Genomic DNA, 20,606 nt, shown 5'->3' on the forward strand with positions numbered 1-20,606 from the left:
TGGCCATCTCCAGTGATTGTGAGGGGATTTGTACCTTCCCTGGTGGAGCGCCGAAAGGTAACTCTAGTGGATTGCTTGTGTCATTGAGTTACCTCACTTGTGGGTAGGTTCTTGTGGTGTCCAATTGTGTGGATGAGGTTTGTGCAACACCTCTTAGTCGCTGAACCACCAAGTGTTGGTCAACACAATGGGGATGTAGCGTGTTGGCAAGCACGTGAACCTCGGGAGAAAATTGGTTGTCTCTTGCCCTTTGGTATTCTCCTGGTGATTGATTTAATATTCATCTTGTGATTGGTTCACTCCTCTACACGGCGGTATAATGACCCTCCTCACTCATTTATATTCTTGCAAACTAGTTATGGCAAGCTCTTTAGTATAATTAGAATTGAGAGCTTGCTTTATTATTTTAAGTTCATCTAGTGGAGCTCTTTAGTGTAGCAAGTGTGAGAGCTCTTAGTGAGTAGTAACATAGCAAATTGTGTGTCTAGTGATCATAACAATTAGAATTGTTGGATAGGTGGCTTGCAACCCTTATAGAGCTAGAGCAAGTTTGCTTTTCGCTTTTTGTCATACTAATCAAATTGCTCTAGTTGGTTTATAGATTTTTAAATAGGCTATTCACCCCCCTCTAGCCATATTAGGACCTTTCACTGGTCGAGCCGGCTTCTCGGTAGGGTCACTGGTGAGTTGTCCTTGCTCACCTGTTACCCCTACCGCCTTGTTATTGCTATGGCTCACCTGAACGCCGTTGCCATTGCCGCAGGGTGCCCATAGTCATGGAGAGGTCCTTCTATGGCGTCCCAGCTCATGCAACCATGCCCATCATCTCGCGTCAAACCCTAGGTAAGCGTCGGTCTCGTAGATAGGTCAGCATGGGTCTAGTGTGGCTACCGTGAGCGCCAGTGCCACCGCTCGCCACGCCAGCGCACGTGGGGATAGTCGAGGGTGTTGCCATGTATTCTTATTTTACCATGTGTATTCTTATTTTAAGAGTTGTTGTTGCCGAAATGCTAACTATTGCATCATCATCGCATGCATATAGAGAATAAGTTGTCGGAGATCATGACCATCGGAGATCATGAGTTTGAGGAAATCATCGAGGAGTATGAGGAGGAGATCCTTGTGCAGGAGGAGGTCCCAGAGCCGCCACTGACTGACCGAGGAGACACCATGCCTGCCCAAGGCAAGCCCCAGTGCATAACCCTTATTTTGAATAATCACTGTATATATATGTGATGTGCATTTACGTTACATGATTTATGTTGAAACTACATGCATAGATATACCTACTTATGAGTCCTACTAGCTTAGGTCGAGTAGCTACTATGCTTAGGTTTTTTTGTAACATGAGTAACCTGATCTTACTCACAATAGGTGATTATTATTATCACTCTCATGATAAAATGGTGAAAAGAAATGGAGACCGGACGGGGATATGGTACGAGTATTGGTGGATGTAAGAGGTTGTGTCCCACGGCCAATGGGACATAGCTTGGTTACACTGTTTTCCCTTGTGGGGGACCGTAACGCCTAAGAGGGAGGGGTGAATTAGGTAACTTAAAATTCTAACTCTAAACTATGGCCTCTTTTTCTACCCTTAACAAAACCTATATAAAAGATAAACTATCTAAATGTGCAACTACGGTTTTGCTAATGTGTTGCTATCTCTACCGCAACAAGGAGTAATACAAACAATATAAATGCGGAAGCTAAAGAGCAAGGTAGAGATATGCAAACTTCTATCGACGACTCTAATATTTTTACCGAGGTATTGAGAAGCGCGCAAGCTTCCCCCTAGTCCTCGTTGGAGCCCCTCACAAGGAATCCCTCGCAAGGGTCAAGCTCCCAGTCGAGTAACTCTGTAGATAGCCCCAGGCCTTCCCCACGCTCAAGTGGGTCTCCGGTGTGCCTTCTGACAAGCCTCTCCCGGACCGCTCCCCACCGTCTTCACTATCAAGCTTCTGGCCAAAATGCCACGGGCCTTGTTCCCTCTGGTACACGATGGAGGCCACACCACAAATGTGGTTTGTGTGATCTCATAAGACTATAAGCCCCTCCGATGTACAACAATGGCGCGCGCAAGCACCGAGTGATAAGAGGTATGCAAACCTCACTAAACGCTAGGCCTAAACCTAGAGCAAGCGCACAAGAGGTAGTCTAATCAACCTAAGCACTTCGTAATGCACCTACGCTAATCACCTAATAAATCACTAAGTACTATGCAAGTGGAGATCACTAAAATAGTGTATCAACACTCTTGGTATATTTCCTCAGCTCCACTCCTCTCATTTGGCCGGTTGGGGGTCTATTTATAAGCCCCACTAAGAAAGTAGTTGTTGAGGACGAAATCTCGCTTTTCTACTACTGACCGGATGCTGCTTTTGTCCTGATCGGACACGTTCGATTGTCCCAACCATTGAACACATGATCAACTGATCGAACGCTAATGGCGTCTAGTCACATGCCACCGAACGTGTCCGGTAGCAATTTCACCGCTTAGGAACCTCTCTGTACTCGATCAGACGTTGTAGTCCTGCGTCCAGTCGATTTATCGCCTGCGTCCGATCAGTACTGAGTGTGTTGCCATGATGATGAATAGTGCCATCGGTGCGTCCGATCACTTTCAGTACTCAGCGTCTGGTCGCTGCTGCAGACGCTTTCTGTTGCCAAGCAACTTATTAGAGCATTCGGTCGCTATAAGGGTTGCGTCCGGTCTCTACGTCCGATCACTCTGCCGAGCATGTTTCTTCATGATCTTGCATCTTGCTTGATTCTTATCTTCGTGCTTGGATTTTACTTGATGTCTTGGATCTTCTTTTGTGCTTCTAGGGTCTTGCTTAAGGTGTTGATCATCGGATCATCACGTCACCTTCGTCCAAGTCACGTCTTGCACTCTATTGAACTATAAAACAATCACTTGCAAATTCATTAGTCCAATTTGGTTGTGTTGGTCATCAAACACCAAAATCCAAAGTAAATGGGCCTAGGGTCCATTTTCCTTACAATCTCTCCCTTTTGGTGATTGATGACAACACGACCAAAGCAAGCAAATAATAAAAATTTGGAATTTAAAAACTATCTACTTGCTAGGATGCAATGCAAAGGGCTAGGTTATATGATACTAAAAAGATACCACTTGTAAGACTAAAGGATACCAATTGTAAAGCTAAAAGGTAACACATGTAAACATCTTTGAAAACTTATCTTGCCCTTGCAAATGTCCCCATGTGGCATTATAGATTTAAGCCTTGCTTTTTGGTCCTACATTACATAGACTCATCCATAATCCACTATCCTCCCTTTCTTGGACCATTACCACTTGTAGACCATTACCACTTGTAAATTATTATGATCTTGCTTTTGGTCCTACAAATCAATGCTTGCTTTTGGTCCTCTAAATTCTCCCCCTTTGGAATCAAACACTGAAAAGGAAGACATTAGTAGCACAAGGGAGGGTCAAACTTTGTGATCCTTTTGTATGTGGAGTGGAATAGGTCACAAAATTTGACTCTCACATTACATAGACTAAGCCCCCCCTAAATATATGCATAATATGATGGAGAATGTAGTTTATGCATAATTAGCAAATTAATGCTCAAGAGCATTTAATCTATATAATGCATGGAGAAAACATATAAATATCAAAGTGAAATCAACGTGATGATATCGGTTTAGAAATACCACATGTAGAAACCAATTTAATTTATACCACTTGCAATAGGTGGTGGATATTTGAAGTATGATGCTTAACTCCAGGGACTCTATTTTCCTTGCAATGAGACTACTACACACATGATAAGTTTGAAAAGGTGTTAGTCTCAAAGCATCCAACTTGTAGAGTAACATCCCCCTAAATTTGTGCACACAAGTATGGAATACTTGTAGGAGACATGCACATTGATTTTAGAATCAACAATAACACTTGAAAGATGACATCACATGATGTGAGAATCATTTTCAAATGTGATATTCAGGAGAAATTATCTACAATTTGGACTTTGGCACATATTAGATGAACAATTGTAAAATAAGCTATGTGCCATGCTCCTAAACAATTAAAACCATGTAGGTTTGCTCTAAGGGTTAAGAATGAAACCGAGCAAGCCTACCATAAGATATACCTAGTGTATGCAAGACAAAAGAAGAAATATGCAAATGCAAACCTAGGCATAAAAAGGAACTAGATGCTAAAAGATACCAGTTGTAAGAACTTAAATCTAGTTACCTAATATGGGAAGGGGAATTTGGATCCATAGTATTCACTAACCCACTTGGCAATTACCTTGTCTATAATGATGCACCCCATGAAATGCACCCATACTTTGCCCAAGTCTCCAAATTCTTTGAAGTCCATTAGACTTCTCACTTTCCTTTCGGGATCCAAACCTTCTTGGTGCTCTTCGTATTTGAAATAATTTCCTTTGGCACCCAAAAGCGTTTGACCCCATTGTTAACTTGCTTGTTCACCTTGATGGCCACTGCCTTATCATTTTTCTTCTTCAAGAGAGATAAGGTGTGGAGGTCTTCTTATCCACCTTGTTGGTGTAGGTATTGGAGAACTTGCTTGTTTGCTTTTTCTCTTTCTTCTTTGCTCCTCACCCATTCTTCACCTTGCACTCATAGAACTTGTGGCCTTCCTTGTGGCATACGTAGCAAACCACGGTTTGTCCTTCATCAAGCTTCTTCACTCCCTTGATGGTGTTATCTTGATGAAGTTGGGCTTGCTTTGTCTTGACTTTCACTTGAGTCAAGTCCTTGGTGAGGCGAGCCACTTCTTGCTTGAGTTGCTCATTCTCCATTGCAACCTCTTGTGTGCATGTATGTACAACAACTTTCTCAACACAAACCTGGTTGCACAAGGGTGAGTCTAAACATAAATTATTACAAGAAGTAGAAGCATCCTTTTTAGGCATGTTAAAGATAGAACTTTTCTTTTTAGATTCCTTGGTGGGGGTTGTATCGATGGCTTCAAGATTAGCAACTTTATTAGTTATCTCATCACAATGTTTGCACATGGTTTCTATTTTAGCAAGCAAACTTTTATAAGCATCTTGTGATCTAACTAACTTTTCTTTTATTTTTTCATTTTGCTTTACAAGTTGCTCATCATTGATTGTGCATGCATTTGTTGTTGCACTAGCCTCAAGTTGCTCAATTTTAGTAGATAGTTCAACATTGAGATTAGCAAAATTCTTATATTGTTCAAGCAAGGTTTTATATGCTTCTTGTGAACTATCTAGCTTTTCTTGCAACATTTTTAACTTCTTTTGTTGACTGGTGCAAACTTTAATATAGTTAAGATTTTGTTGCACAAGTTCATTAAGAGAAGGTATTTCATAATCACTATCACTCTCACTAGAGGATGAGCTTTTGTTACCTCATGCCATAAGGCACATACGAGAAGAGCTTGACGATGAGTGCTTATGGCCTCGCCTCTTGTGATGGTGTTCTTCTTCACTTGAAGAATCATCCCATGACCTTATTGATGTGAGGGATTTGTCCATACACGCCTTCTTCTTTGTCTTAGGTGTGGACTTGTTTGGACAAACTTCCACAAAGTGCCCCAACTCTCCGCATCCATAGCATCCTTTCTTTCTTTGCTCATTTCTTTGATTGGTGAAGATGATATCTTGAATTTGGATGGGCACACCCTTGACATTGAGCTTTTGGATCATCTTCTCCACCTTATTGATAAGTTTGATTGATTCTTCATCAAGGTCAAAGGTAGAGGAGGAAGATTGATCATCATCACTTGAATCTTCATCATCGTCATCATCATCATCCTCATCTTCTTTATCTTCACTTGAGGAGCTTGAGCTTGAGCTTGTCTCAACTCGCTTGCCATTCATCTTCTTTTTCTCACTACATGCGAGAGCTTTGCCTTTGCTTGATGAAGAGGCTTCTTCTTAATCCATCTTGTGTGACATTTCAAATGCCACTATCTTGCCAATGACTATGACCGGGGTCATGGTGCTCAAGTCCTCCATGTTGTGAAGGATGGTGATGATGTTTGCATATTTCTTTTATGGTAGCACAGAGATGATCTTCCTCATGATGTTCGCATCATCTAACTTTGTTAATCCTATTGAATGAAGCTCATTGATAATTAGATTCAAATGAGAATGCATATCACGAACAAGCTCATCATTATTCATTTCAAAGGAATCATAATTTTGTTTAGATAGACAATGTTTTGGCTCACGAACATTAGCTATGCCATCATGGAGCTCTTGGAGTTTTAACCAAATTTCTTGTGCCGTATTTAAAGTGAACACTTTGTTAAACACATCCATACTAAAAGATTCAAACAAGCAATTTTTAGCTCTAGCATTGAAATGAATTTTGTTTTCTTCACTCTTTGTGGGTTTATCGGGATTCTTAATGGGTTTCATCCCGTCATGAGTGACTCTCCAAACACCCAAATCTACCGCCTCAAGATGACAAGCCATTCTAGCTTTATAGCAAGGGAAGTTAGTGCCGTCAAAGTGCGAAGGCCTAGAGGTATCCATCCCAACCACTCTAAATAGCGTCAGCTCAATGGCAGTTAAGCCAAAGGTCCAAATTGAGCCAACCGGCTCTGATACCACTTGTAGGGGACCGTGACACCTAAGAAGGGGGGGGTGAATTAGGTAACTTAAAATTTTAACTCTAAACTATGGTATCTTTTTTCTACCCTTAGCAAAACCTATACAAAAGATAAACTATCTAAATATGCAACTATGGTTTTGCTAATATATTGCTATCTCTACCGCAACAAGGAGTAATACAAACAATGTAAATGCAGAAGCTAAAGAGCAAGGTAGAGATATGCAAACTTCCATCGACGACTCCGTTATTTTTACCGAGGTATCGAGAAGCGTGCAAGCTTCCCCTCAGTCCTCGTTGGAGCCCCTCTCAAGGAATCCCTCGCAAGGGTCAAGCTCCCAGTCGGGTAACTCCATGGATAGCCCTAGGCCTTCTCCATGCTCAAGTGGGTCTCTGGTGTGCCTTCCGACAAGCCTCTCCCAGACCGCTCCCCACCGTCTTCACTATCAAGCTTCCGGCCAAAACGCCACGGATCTTGTTCCCTCCGGTACACGGTGGCGGCTACACCACAAACGCGGTTGGTGTGATCTCGCAAGACAGCAAGCCCCTCCGATGTACAACAATGGTGCGCGCAAGCACTGAGTGGTAAGAGATATGCAAACCTCACTAAACGCTAGGCCTAAACCTAGAGCAAGCGCATAAGCGGCGGTCTAATCAATCTAGGCACTTCACAAAGCACCTACGCTAATCACCTAATGAATCACTAAGTACTATGCAAGTGGAGATCACTAAAATAGTGTATCAACACCCTTTGTATGTTTTCTCAGCTCCACTCCTCTCATTTGGCCGGTTGGGGTGTCTATTTATAAGCCCCACTAAGAAAGTAGCCGTTGGGGTGCTACTGGTCGGACGCTGCTTTCATCCTGACTGGACGCGTCCAGTTGTCCTGACCGTTGAGCGCGCGATCAACTGATCGGACGCTGATGGCGTCCGGTCGCAATTTTGCCGCTCAGGAACCTCTCTGTACTCGATCGAACGTTGTAGTTCCTGCGTCCAGTCGATTTGATGCCAGCGTCCGGTTAGTACTGAGTGTGTTGCTAGGATGATGAACAATGACATTGGTGCATTCGGTCACTTTCAGTACTCAACGTCCGGTCGCTGCTACAGACGCCTTCTATTGCTGCGCAACTGATCGAAGCGTCCGGTTGCTATAAGGGCTACGTCTGGTCACTCTGTCGAGCATGTTTCTTCGTGATCTTGTGTTCGGCTTGGTTCCTATCTTCATGCTTGGACTTTACTTGATGTATTGGATCTTCTCTTGTGCTTCAAGCGTCTTGCTTAAGGAGTTGATCATCGGATCATCACGTCGCCTTCATCCAAGTCACGTCTTGCACCCTATTGAACTACAAAACAATCACTTGCAAATTTATTAGTCCAATTTGGTTATGTTGGTCATCAAACACCAAAATTTAAAGTAAATGGGCCTAGGGTCCATTTTCCTTACATCTCTATCCGTGTCGGTTAAGGACCGGCCGTTACATTGGATTCTAGTCAGGTCACAGACTTATTATCCTGAGCACATACTTGTTTATGGGAGCATGGAAGGCTCGTTGCTCTCTTGTCATGGGTTCCGGCTCTTTCCGTGCCGACTGATTGGAGACGGAGATGATGAAGGTCTAAGCACCACACTGAGTCTGGGACTCAGGTGTGTGGGCTTGGAGTCCAAGTTTGGACGGGGACCTAGACCCCTTGACAGGAGAGTGGTGGGTTGGTCCTACTTGTGCCTGGTGTTTTAGGATACCCAGCTGGGCTATATTGATTCGTGAATCGCCGTATAATACGGTACGACTTGTCTACGATCTAGCACCGTAGTAAGAACTGAAAGATGAAAGATGGTGAAATGGATCTGATTGCTCAACTCTTGCTTGAAAGTAGAACATGTGCTTACATAGAATGGTTAGCTAATGAACTAATTATGACTGCTAATAAAACACATACATAAGGATTCACTACTAGTATTGTTTTTTTTGCAAAAAGGAAACCCGACAAATCATAAAGCTTATCATATCCTTTAGAGTCAGAAAATTATTCCCACTAGTCGGATAAGTCTTGCGAGTACATTGTGTACTCAGGGTTTATTTACCCCTATTGCATGTGTAGCTTGAGAATGGCGGTTGTGTGGAGGATTCTTCTGGTGGGCACAGACGGATCCTTTATCTTATCGTTAGATATTTATTTTAAATTCCGCTATTTAAATTGCGCACTCTGAATTTGGTATTGTAATAATGTATTTCTGAGAACTTTTTCTGAGAACTCTTAATGTATGAAATGGACTAAGTATTGTAAACTCGTTCTTATTATTGGATCATGGAGGAAAAACGTGGATTGTTCGAGTTCTCACTTGGGTGTGGTCGACGAAACCGTCCGATGTAGCTAGCTTTCGGGGCGTTTAGTGTCTGATGAAAGACGAGCGCCTCCGGAAGAGTGCTATTTCGGACGGTTCTGCCACGTTCTGAGATTTCTTTAATTTTGAGCATCATTTTTTTTTGCTTTTATTTATAGGGCCGGTGAAGGTGCAACGCGTAGATGATCATCATACAAATGCATGCATCTATCATTTGAGGTCAACGACTGCAACATCATATCATTTGCACGCGGCTAGCTAGCTGGATGCATGCATTGCCCGGCAAGTTCGTAACCTAACAGAGACGCAGGCAGCCAGTACATACTGGCCAGAGATCGAATTAATCAAAGGCAAACACTGTTTTATGCTTAGCAAACATCAGACATTCAGACAGAGTGTTGATAAGTGTCTGGAATTTCTTTATAACGACATAGCAGAAAATTAGAGGATACCTGATTTATTCTATCGCCTTACGTACATTATTCCTTTATTTTTTATATAAAAAGACAATTAAGAAAAATATATTAATTACAACAATATTTCTTCTTTAGTGATCTCACATTCTTCAATTTCCTCTCTCATGGTCAAACTTTTCCCGAGAAGTTCTGGGAATTCTCTAGGTGTTTTTTTCATAGGAACTTTTGGTTGAATTTGAGATACTGTTTGTGAACTTTTTTTTTTTAGAAAATGGAGCTGCCTTTGCTGCTAGCTAGCTAGGATATCATGATCACCTTTTTCCACCAAAAGTTTGATCAATTACACATCACATAGCTTGTTATACACAAAGTGTGCCATGCATAAACCAAAGAAATTAATATAAAATCCTCTCACTCATCTAACATAACCCCATAACTGATCCACTGTTAGACAACGATGGTCCAAACAGAACGAAGTTTGTTTTCTAGGGCCCAATAATTAATTTCCCATATAAATCCTACCAAATGCCTAAAGTAACAAGTTTTTTTTCCGGAACCATGGCACCTCGGAGAGACGGAGACTAAGACGATAGATTTAAAAATTGACGAACTCACCGTAGACGTCTTGTTATCACAAGCACGTCCCCTATCACTAAAAGAACAACTAACACCGTTTTTTACCACAATGAACCTAACCGGCCAGTTGAGCTCAATTCGCCCGGAAGCAACAAGCTGAATAGTATGGCTGGAGTTGCTGAAATTTGGTTTATGCTAATGCTTATATTGATTTGTTGTGAGAGAAAAATAATGTTAGTTCGCTGAAAAATACTATTGAAGTAGTGCTTTATATTATTTTATTAACTTTGCACAAATATAGAACAGTTGGCATTAGTAGCAATTAATGTCTCACTCCCGAACCCTATTGATGATTCAGATATAGCTTCTTTTTGCAAAATTGACTTGGATCTCTAATTTAAGATGAAACATGAGAGATCAAGTGGCAGGTCAATATAAAACTAACTGCTCCGAAACCAGTCATCCTATCTCACCCTGACTCGGTCCAACGACACGTCGTATTCTGCCTTTCTTTTTTTTTTTAAAAAAAGTCTAATTATTGTGCCTAGCTTTTTCCAAGCTTTTTCCAAGGTTTGTAACCACTCCCTTATATTTCTTGTACAAGCACTCCACCTCAATCAGCCTCCAAGTCCTACTTTTGCTATAGTTTCCGGTCAGAAGAAGCCATAGCCAGGAAGAAGAAGCCATAACAAGCTAAGGGGGGAACTAAAGAAGAACAGCAGCGCATCAGATGCGAAGAATCGAAGCTGATTTTTTGAATCATATGCCTTTCCTGCTTCATCAATCCAATTGAGACTTGAGAGAGAGGTGCGAGAGAGAAGAGAAGAGAAGGTCAAAGTGATCAAGAAGCTTAGTAAGCTGCCGGCCGCCGCACTGGTAGCATGCTAAGTGATTGCATGCATGGGGGATAGGACATGGCAGCAGCCACATGAGCAGGCTCCTTATCCAGACACAGGGACGATGGTCCAAGCTTCATCCTCCTCCGTCCATGGCAGCATCATGTAAACCCTAACACAAATAGATAGCTAGATTCGAATCTTGTTCTACTTTATTGCGAATAGATATGTAGAATTGAAAGTTGTTGCTCTATTTCTTACTTGCTTTTGGCTCCTCTCTTCTGATTTCTGAAGCATATATGAATCTTTTCTCGTGCCTTATATTTTATATGGCCCTTAGTCTCTTCTCTGGTTTTCATCATCTTTTTCGGCCCTGTGCTTCAGCTAATTAAGGTTTTGGAGAGTTATTTTCATGTCGCGGTTATGATTGTTAGCTACCTACTACGCAGGCATGGTTTGGGAGCATATATAACCATCTATCTACTATACTTCTGTAGATTATGAATGATGTTTGGGCGTCCTATTTTTTTTTAAATAATTTTTTCTTTAATTAGTCTGTACTTGCATATGTAATATGTACTACTCATGACGTATGTTCAGAGAATGCCATGCTGTAAGTCTGTAATAACCACGCATGCAAGCTATCAAAACTTATATATATATATTTTCTTATTTAATTATGAGATGTCAATTCAATCCTATCAAAGTTAACCAGTATTTCCCTTCTACTTAACTTTTCCCACAAGATGGAAATGAATTGTGTACGTGGAAATGTTAGCTTACATTAATTAATTTATTATTGGTAGCATTTCCAGTGGATTTAATTAATTTAATTTAATTGTTGAACATAATTTTTTTTGTCTTTGCATTTATTTATTTATTTATTATTGGTAGCATTTCCCTAGTATATCATTTTAGTAACTGACCGAACTAAAATGATGGTTGATATCAACTTAATTTATAATTTTGTGTGTATTAATTTGTGCAAGTGCAGCAGAAAGGAACCTGGAGGCGGATATGACATGGCCGAATTCGATCAAGCGCTCTTCCTCTATCTTAACAGCCAGGATCAAGCATCAGTTATTCAAAATCAACCTCGTAAGCCACACTTAGCTTATGCATATACATAGCTGCATAGGTTGATCATACATGGCAGATTAATTAATAATTAAACATAAACATGTCATTTAGTCATGCATCTACCCTGATTGGACATGGTAAAACAAGAATGAGCCAAGATGCGAGACAATGGCGTGATAAAACCTCTCCATCGTTTTTCCTTCTTGTATGCAAAGCTTGTTCTGTCTGAGTCTGACAAAAGCCAAAATTTCAGAAAAGGAAAAAAAGAATCTCTGCTAGTTCAAGGAGAGTGACATGTAACAAACACATGCTCATGTATGTGTGTTCATTCTGGATAGGTCATTTTATTTCTGCTCAAATAAGGCAGTTAGGCAGAGATATGATTTCTCATTGTCCAAATATCCTTTACCACTTATCTACTTCCAAGAACCATATACACGCATATGTGCATGCATTTTTTTCCCTTGTCCGTATTGAGTATATATTCTCCTATACATTTATTCTTCGCTTTTAACTGTATAATGTATAGGACAAGCTAATAATTATTTCACAATAGTGTCATGATTAACTTTTGGTAGAATTTGTGGGAAGAAAGAAATCGAAGAACATCCTTCCAAAAAGCCGGTCTCCAAACGGCCGGTTGAATTAGCTTAATTATATATGTCAAGCAATAATTTAGTTTGGCACCCCAAACTCATATCTCGAGATGTCAACGGGGAATTCCCCATCGGGGGTTACTGCCCCATCCCCGTCCCCGCGGGGGCAAATTTCCCCCGTCCCCGTCCACGTGAAGGCTCATGGGGAGCACTTCTTCCCCATCCCCGTCCCCGCTCGGGGATTTAATCCCCGCGGGGATCCCCATCCCCGCAACACGTGAAGCACGCTCGCCGCCGCCGTCGTGGACGCTTGCCACCTCGCCCGCGGATCTGACCACCACGGTCGCAGATCTGCCTAGAGAAGCCGCTGGAGGTGCTCCTCGGCCAGATCCACCGCCGAGTTCAAGGGAGAGGGAGGATCCACCGCCGCTGGAGGTGCTCCTTGGCCAGATCCGCCGCAGAGCTCGAGGTAGAGGGAGGATCCGTCGCCGGGGTACGCCGTCTCCCGCACCCGCGAGAGGGAGGCTGTGCCGCCCCGCGCGATGCCGCCACAGGTGGGCCACCACACCGAGGATCCACCCGGGCCCGAGCTGGATCCGCGTTGCCCCGCCATAGATCCACCCGGCCTCGGCATGGATCTGCGCCGCCGAGCGCTGTGAGGGCCGCTCCGCCATGATCCGCGCCGGAGGGAGGAGAGAGGACGCCGCTACGGAGGGAAGACAGCGCCGTGAAGGAGGGAGGACGGCGCCGTGAAGGAGGGAGGAGAGGACGCACAAGAGGGAGGAGCCGGGAGGAGAGCGCTGGAGGGAGGGAGACTGGAGAGGCCGTGCAAGAGGGAGGGATCGAGGGAGGGAGTGACCGGATGGGGAGTGACCGGGAGGAGAGCGCCGTGAAGTGCGGGTGAGGGAGGGCGCGCGCCAGCAGAGATGAGGAGGCGGACGTGGAGCTGCGCGGCGTGAGCGGGGTGTTGGAGAATTAGGGTTTGGACGGCGCGTTATATACCTCCACGACTAGGCCTTTACATGGGCCGACGCCTGCTGCGTGCTTCGCGGCCTCGCAGGGCGGGTTGGCGGGGATTGGGGTCGGGGACCAGGCAACCATCCCTGTCCCCGCCATCCCCGACGGGGACAACCTTCCTACCAAATATTTTCCCGTGGGGATTAATTTCCCCCCATCCCCATCCCCTGATGGAGGAATTCCCCGCGGGGAATCGGGGATCGGGCCCTGTTGACATCTTTACTCATATCATGGATCGTTATTCCAAGCATTAGTCCATTTTTTCTCTACCGTTGTACAAGCTGCCCTCTATGGTTTTGATCTTTTTTGTTGTATTTTTAGCTCATATATTCTAGTACTAGTAGTAGTTGTAGGGGCTGTGCTGTTAGATCCCAGAGCAGTTGCACGGCTGCTTGTATTTTTTTTCCTCTTGTTTTGTGTGTGTTATTCTTGTTTAGTTTGGTCACTGTGTTTTCCTCCTAATAATAATATAATAACTCTCTTAATTGCCGTTTTCTAAAGGATAAATTAGTTCAATGGACTAATTAGCTTTGTTGTAAACGTCATGTGTATATGGTGTTCATGCATGTTTTGGCACGCTGTGCATGCAGAAACTCTCAACATCTTCCCTTCTCAGCCAATGCACGTCGTCGAGCCCGTACCAAAGGTACGTACGTATATATGCATTAAATATTCATCAGCTTTAATACACGCGTTTAATTGGGATGCATGCGTTTTCTTTTGGAATATTATTTTTGGTTTCAAATATTCTAATCGATCAAATTTCTAGCAGGGATCCATGGGGACTAACAACACGGCGTCGAACGCTGGCCCGTCCAAGCAGCAGCAGCCGCCGCCGCCATCGAACCATCCGTCGAGGACGACGACTCTGGCGGCAGGGCTGCCACCGCCAAATAATAAGGACGGCGGCAAGCCGGCAGCTGTCAAGGTTATTAGTTCAGTTACCTGACTGTGCGTCCGTATATACACACAACACGCCTAGCTGAGCTGACGTGCCCATGCCATTGTCGTCGCCGTCGTCGTCAGAGAGAAGGGAGCAGCGGTGGCGCCATGGGAAGCGGGACGCCGTCGACATCGAATAATCAACAGGAGGGCCGCCCCAGGACTTCAAACGCCAAGACGCTGAGAAGGCTCGCGCAGAACAGGGAGGCCGCAAGGAAAAGCAGGCTTAGAAAGAAGGTATATATATGTGTTTCAATTTCATCCTGCGCCTAACCAAGGAAGCGAGTCCTAACAAAACAAAGAAAATGGTGAAATTAACTTTGGATTTGTCATGAGATTCCCATTTCCTGTATGTTTCCCATACCATTTCTTCATGTGGCCTGGATTGATTAATGTTCGTTTTCATTTGTCTCTTCTCTCTAAAATATAATCAATGATCGTAGGCTTACATTCAGAACCTAGAGACAAGCAGGATTAGGCTGGCCCAGCTGGAGCAAGATTTACACAGATCCAGAACTCAGGTATGAACGAACTGAAAAGAAGAATGCTAAATTAATAACAATCTATTTCCAACTTTATTACTGAAGAGATTTGGAATTAACATGAAGCAGGGAGCTAGGCCTGCCAAAAAAAGAACCTAATAATTTGATCTAGTTATATTATTATTACTAGGCAGAATAATGATCATTTTTTTAAGAAAAAACAACTGCATAAGCTTATTATAAAAGTGAAGATAATATAGTTCCATATACTTTCATAAACGTACCGACTGAGTTTTTTCCGTGTGCATTTTGCCAAACAGATCAACCAGGGAGCAGTGTTTGGTGGTGGAGCTCTTTCTGCAGGTTGCAGCGGCGGACTAAGCCCAGGCACGCATTCAAACCCTAGCTAAACTGCTCGCATACATGCATCTCTTACATTACGTACTCCCATGCTAGCTCCTTTTTTATACTACCTCTCTTGCATGCACTGCACGTTTACACGTTTATCACAAGTTGATGAATAGTGCAATCTTGCATGAGATGAGCAGAGGCGGCATGGTTCGACATGGAGCACGCGAGGTGGCAGGAGGAGCACGGCAAGATGATGCGCCACCTGCGGGCGGCGCTGGAGGCGGAGCACGCCGCGGCGGCGACGACGTCGACGGCGGCAGACGCACAACTCCTCCTGCAGCTGGTGGACGCGGCCGCGGCGCACCACGGCGTGCTGGCGGAGCTGAAGGCCGTGGCGGCGAGGGCCGACGCGTTCCACCTCGTGTCCGGGGCGTGGGTGTCCGCCGCCGAGCGCTGCTTCCTCTGGATCGGCGGCTTCCGCCCTTCAGAGCTCATCAAGGTTAGTTTTACCAAGTTTCTGTAAGCATGAACTCACAGGCTACACTCACGTATGATCAACCAATTGCGTGCTACTCCTTTCTTTAATTAATTGGTGTTCCCAACAATCAAGTCCACGAAATTGATTTTGTAGAAGTAGTGCACTGCGTGTCTTAACTTTGACCCACACCATGTCACACAGTTCCTGCCGAGCTGCCTCCTTCTTGTTTTTGGCCATGTACACGAGGCATGCATGCATGTCTCACGACTCACGGCTCATGAGTGAGAGTGACAGCTATGCATATAGGTTCCTGTACGTGCTGATGATGTAGGACGACAATAATACACACATATATATACATAAAATGCATATGAAAAGGTTAAGGATTCAGGTGCTATTTGGTACTAATAATGGACAGAGACATTAGGTAAAAGCAGCATCAATGGAGAAATATATATAGCTGATTAGGTAGGTAAGAGGTCCCAGTTACGTTGATGGGAACAGTTCAGGCCTTTGGAATTTTCTTCGGACTTTTCTAGCTATATAGTACCAGCAGCCATCTACTACTACTACTATGTGACTGGGTACTTACTGCAACTGCAACAGGGTAGTAGGTTAGATGGGAGATGGAGACGGGTTTGGTTAACTTACCTACAACAATGCAAAGGACCTGCGCTTGGCCTTGACACATGTGTATGCCTTTCGGCTTCTAGATGGATTGGTTGGAACTTGGAACTTGCAACTTGGGAACGACCAACAACCCTAGGTTTCACAATAGTACAAGAAAAGGTCCCTGTTTCAACTCTAAAGGATAGGTAGATGTCTCTATTCTCCCAATACAACGCGGACTTTTTTTTTTCTTAAACTGTCAAACTTGCAAGGCGAACTTTTTCTTAAACCATCAAGCTCTGCTTATTGTATGCGTACGTTACAATAGGGTGTATCGATCATTTTATTGTATATATAGTCACTTAGACCAATTCATGATAATGGTAATTAGTCAACTATCTTTTTTAAAAAACACTGGAGAGCTGCATTTCATTGTATTAGCTAACTATCTTTATTGGATTTAATTAGGCTTGATTGGACCTTATTTCGACTAAATCAGAAAATGTGGCAAAAAAAGAGAAAATAGGTCACCAAACCTCGTATCCAAGTTTCTCAAGCATCAATGTGTTTTTCTAAAATTTTATAGAATTTTCAGGTCACCTTTATATAGAATTTGACTAAACTTTGAATTCTATGGAATTAAAACAAAAGCTAAATCATTTTCTCTCTTCCTTACTTGCTCTAGGTTCAGTAAAGTGTTGTGAGTGGGTTGTATGCTAAGGTGGAGGAGTGCGAGGAGAAGCGGGCTGGCCGGCTTAGAGAGAAGAGCCAAGAAAGAAACTTTGTGAGAGAGACAAATAAGCCATGTGTTAATAATAAATAGTTAACTACTATATGAATAGGCTGAGAGATATGCTGTAAAGATCCATTCAGCCAACAACAGGCTATACTATTAGGCTTGCTCTTAGCCCAACTTTTTTTTTTCTCTCACCCAAACCTACCTCGAGCTTTTGGACCATTTATTTCCCATCTTATCTCTTTTCTAGGCCAACTGGAGCATGGACCGCTCCTTCTCTCCTTCCTCCGGCCTGACAATGGCCAGGCTGCAACATTCTCTCACACTCTGCCTCCTCCTCCCTTATAGTCGTCCTTGCGCAGCGAATAGAGTTAACTGCAACAGGGTAGTAGGTTAGATGGGAGATGGAGACGGGTTTGGTTAACTTACCTACAACAATGCAAAGGACCTGTTGGCCTTGACACATGTGTATGCCTTTCGGCTTCTAGATGGATTGGTTGGAACTTGCAACAACCCTGGGTTTCACAATAGTACAAGAAAAGTCCCTGTTACAACTCTAAAGGATAGGTAGATGTCTCTATTCTCCCAATACAACGCGAACTTTTTTTTTCTTAAACTGTCAAACTTGCAAGGCGAACTTTTTCTTAAACCATCAAGCTCTTCTTATTGTATGTGTACGTTACAATAGGATGTATCGATCATTTTATTGTATATATAGTCACTTAGACCAATTCATGATAATGGTAATTAGTTAACCATCTTTTTTTAAAAAACACAGGAGAGCTGCATTTCATTGTATTAGCTAACTATCTTTATTGGATTTAATTAGGCTTGACTGGACCATATTTCGATTAAATCAGAAAATGTGGCAAAAAAAAGAGAAAATAGGTCACCAAACCTCGTATCCAAGTTTCTCAAGCATCAATGTGTTTTTCTAAAATTTTATAGAATTTTCAGGTCACCTTTTTATAGAATTTGACTAAACTTTGAATTCCATGGAATTAAAACAAAAGTGAAATCCTTTTCTCTTCCTTAATTGCTCTAGGTTCTTAGAGCAAGTACAGTAAAGTGTTGTGAGTGGGTTGTATGCTAAGGTGGAGAAGTGAGAGGAGAAGCGGGCTGGCCGGCTTAGACAGAAGAACCAAGAAAGAAACTTTGTGAGAGAGACAAATATGCCATGTATTAATAATAAAGAGTTCACTACTATATAATAGGTTGAGAGATATGTCGTAAAGATTCATTCAACTAGCTGCATGCTATACTATTAGGCTTGCTCTTAGCCCAACTTTTTTTTCTCCCACCCAAACCTACCTCGAACTTTTGGACCATTTATTTCCCATCTTATCTCTTTTCTAGGCCAACTGGGGTGTGGACCGCTCCTTCTCTCCTTCTTTCGGCCTGACAATGGCCAGGCTGCCACATTCTCTCACACTCTGCCTCCTCCTCCCTTATAGTCGTCCTTGCGCAGCGAAGATACAAGGGTGAGCAATGCACGTCATGCGCTACGGCTACTCTCTGTTCCGCATCTCTCTTCCCACGCGCGCCCCTCTCCTCTCTTTTACGATGACAACAGTTTCATCACTAGAGAGTCATAAAATACAATCTATGATTAAAAACCCAGTTAACATCATTATTTGAACAGTCACAGAAGGCAGCATCTCTTACAGTGAAGGGATTGATCCCATATAGAAAATCGACTAGATATTGGCTCGGTTTAAAGGGATGGCTTTATAATGTGCACCTATCATGAGGTTAGGAAAGATGAAATGTGAGCCACACACACGCATGTGGCATGGGCTCAGGAAGCGAGGCTACGATAAGAGCGTCGAGCATCAATAAAGGTTTTGCAGTTCTACACTGTAACCAACGTCGTGTCCGAGAGGATACAATCTATTTGTAGTTCCAAACTATAGGTAATGTCGTGTTAAAGGAGGATACTATCTATCGGCCCTCGGACTCTTTGCCATGGGCGTATGTTTGTCACCCAAGCCTCAGACTTTGGGTTTATGTTTGCCACTTGTGAAGGCAAGAAGAGTTAGAGAGTCTATGTTTGCCACTTGTAGGAAAAGAGTTGGAGAGTCTATGTTTGCCACTTGTGAAGACGAGAAGAGCTGTAGTGAGAAACGACGGATCAAAGGATAGGAGAAGAGGTATGTAAGTGAGGGACGACAAACGGCTGAGAGAGTGATGAACTAAGAGGTGTAAGAAAGAGGAACGAACATAAGAAATTTGTTGTCTAATATTAGACAAGCAAGCATGCTCACGTGCAGCTTGGGTCATCTCTTAAAATCAGACTATATCCTGATGGAACATGCGCTGTTCTAACTCATGGATGGTGAGGACCGGAGCATAGAGTGACGATAAAAATTTAGAGGAGATTTTTTATTTTCTATGTAGATATACATATCATATCATATATCATATAATATTATTAAGATCTCGTGTCTGAACCAAGGGTTTCACTGCTCCACTGTTCATCACCAGTAAACCCATCCCAGCCGTCCGTTTGTTCACCGACCACATCAGTCTATCTCCGGGTGTTAAAAGCTCATATTCATTTACCTATCGGTAGTTCATTCCTCTAATGCTGAACATCATAATGGAGTATATTCATGTGTATAATATACTAATAAAATTAATTTCGTGCGTGCTTTTTTTCATGGTTAAGTTGTCCAAATTTCAATTCTTATCAGCAAGGTAGCACTTTCAACTTTGATTATTTATTAATGCTGCTATTTTTTTCTCAAAAAGAGTAATTTGAAGATATCAATGAATTAACCATGCAGTATGCATCCCCACGCAGATAGCGGCCCGGCACGCGGAGCCCCTGACGGAGCAGCAGGCGATGGGCGTCTGCGGCGTGCAGCAGTGGGCGAGGGACGCGGAGGGCGGCGCTGGACCACGAGCTCCAGGCGATGCACCGCTCCGTCTCGGAGGCCGTCTCCTCCGACGCGGCGGCGCTGCTCTTCCCCTACTCCGACGTGCCCGACTTCATGGCCACCATGTCCCTCGCCATCAGCAAGCTCGCCTCCCTCGACGCCTTCGTCAGACAAGTAAGCAAAGCTAGCACATGCCTGCCTGCCTGCAAGCATTTTGTGTGTTTCCCATGATGAAATGGTAACAGCAACAATGGTGAACGCGTGCTTGGTTGCATTGCATTGCAGGCGGACGCGCTTAGGCTGCAGGCGCTGCACCGGCTGCCGCAGATCCTGACGGCGCGGCAGTCTGCACGGTGCTTCCTCGCCATCGCCGACTACTCCCACCGCCTCCGCGCCCTCAGCGAACTCTGGCACACCCGGCCAGGCCAAGTTCCAGCGGCGAGCAACCCGGCGGCCGGCCCCAGCCAGAGACCGCCCTACCAAAGTAGAGACGGTTTACTATAGACATTATAAGAGCCTGCTCAGCCTGGGATAGTTTCAGAGATACAGATAGAGGTGATCACTGATCAGGAATTCAGATGACCCATTTCTCGCTTATTTGACATCAGCTCTAGCCTCTAGGAGTGGTTTATACACATGTAACTGTGGAGTATATATAAAGGGTAATAGTAAGCAGTAG

The 20,606-nt window shown here is 43.6% G+C and overlaps 1 protein-coding gene across 1 annotated transcript; it reads left to right on the top strand.

The window, feature by feature from the left end:
* The first annotated feature begins 10,528 nt into the window (after positions 1–10,528).
* On the top strand, positions 10,529–20,585 carry LOC136475965 (transcription factor TGAL9-like). The gene is given in 11 exon segments (XM_066473620.1): positions 10,529–10,922; positions 11,752–11,855; positions 14,041–14,096; positions 14,223–14,378; positions 14,477–14,629; positions 14,836–14,913; positions 15,195–15,261; positions 15,423–15,724; positions 19,852–19,935; positions 19,937–20,101; positions 20,213–20,585. Coding segments are annotated over 11 exon segments (1,485 nt in total). The 5' UTR covers positions 10,529–10,821; the 3' UTR covers positions 20,432–20,585.
* The last annotated feature ends 21 nt before the right edge of the window (positions 20,586–20,606 follow it).

This window comes from Miscanthus floridulus, chromosome 8 (genome assembly GCF_019320115.1).
Source record: "Miscanthus floridulus cultivar M001 chromosome 8, ASM1932011v1, whole genome shotgun sequence".
Lineage (NCBI taxonomy): Eukaryota > Viridiplantae > Streptophyta > Magnoliopsida > Poales > Poaceae > Miscanthus > Miscanthus floridulus.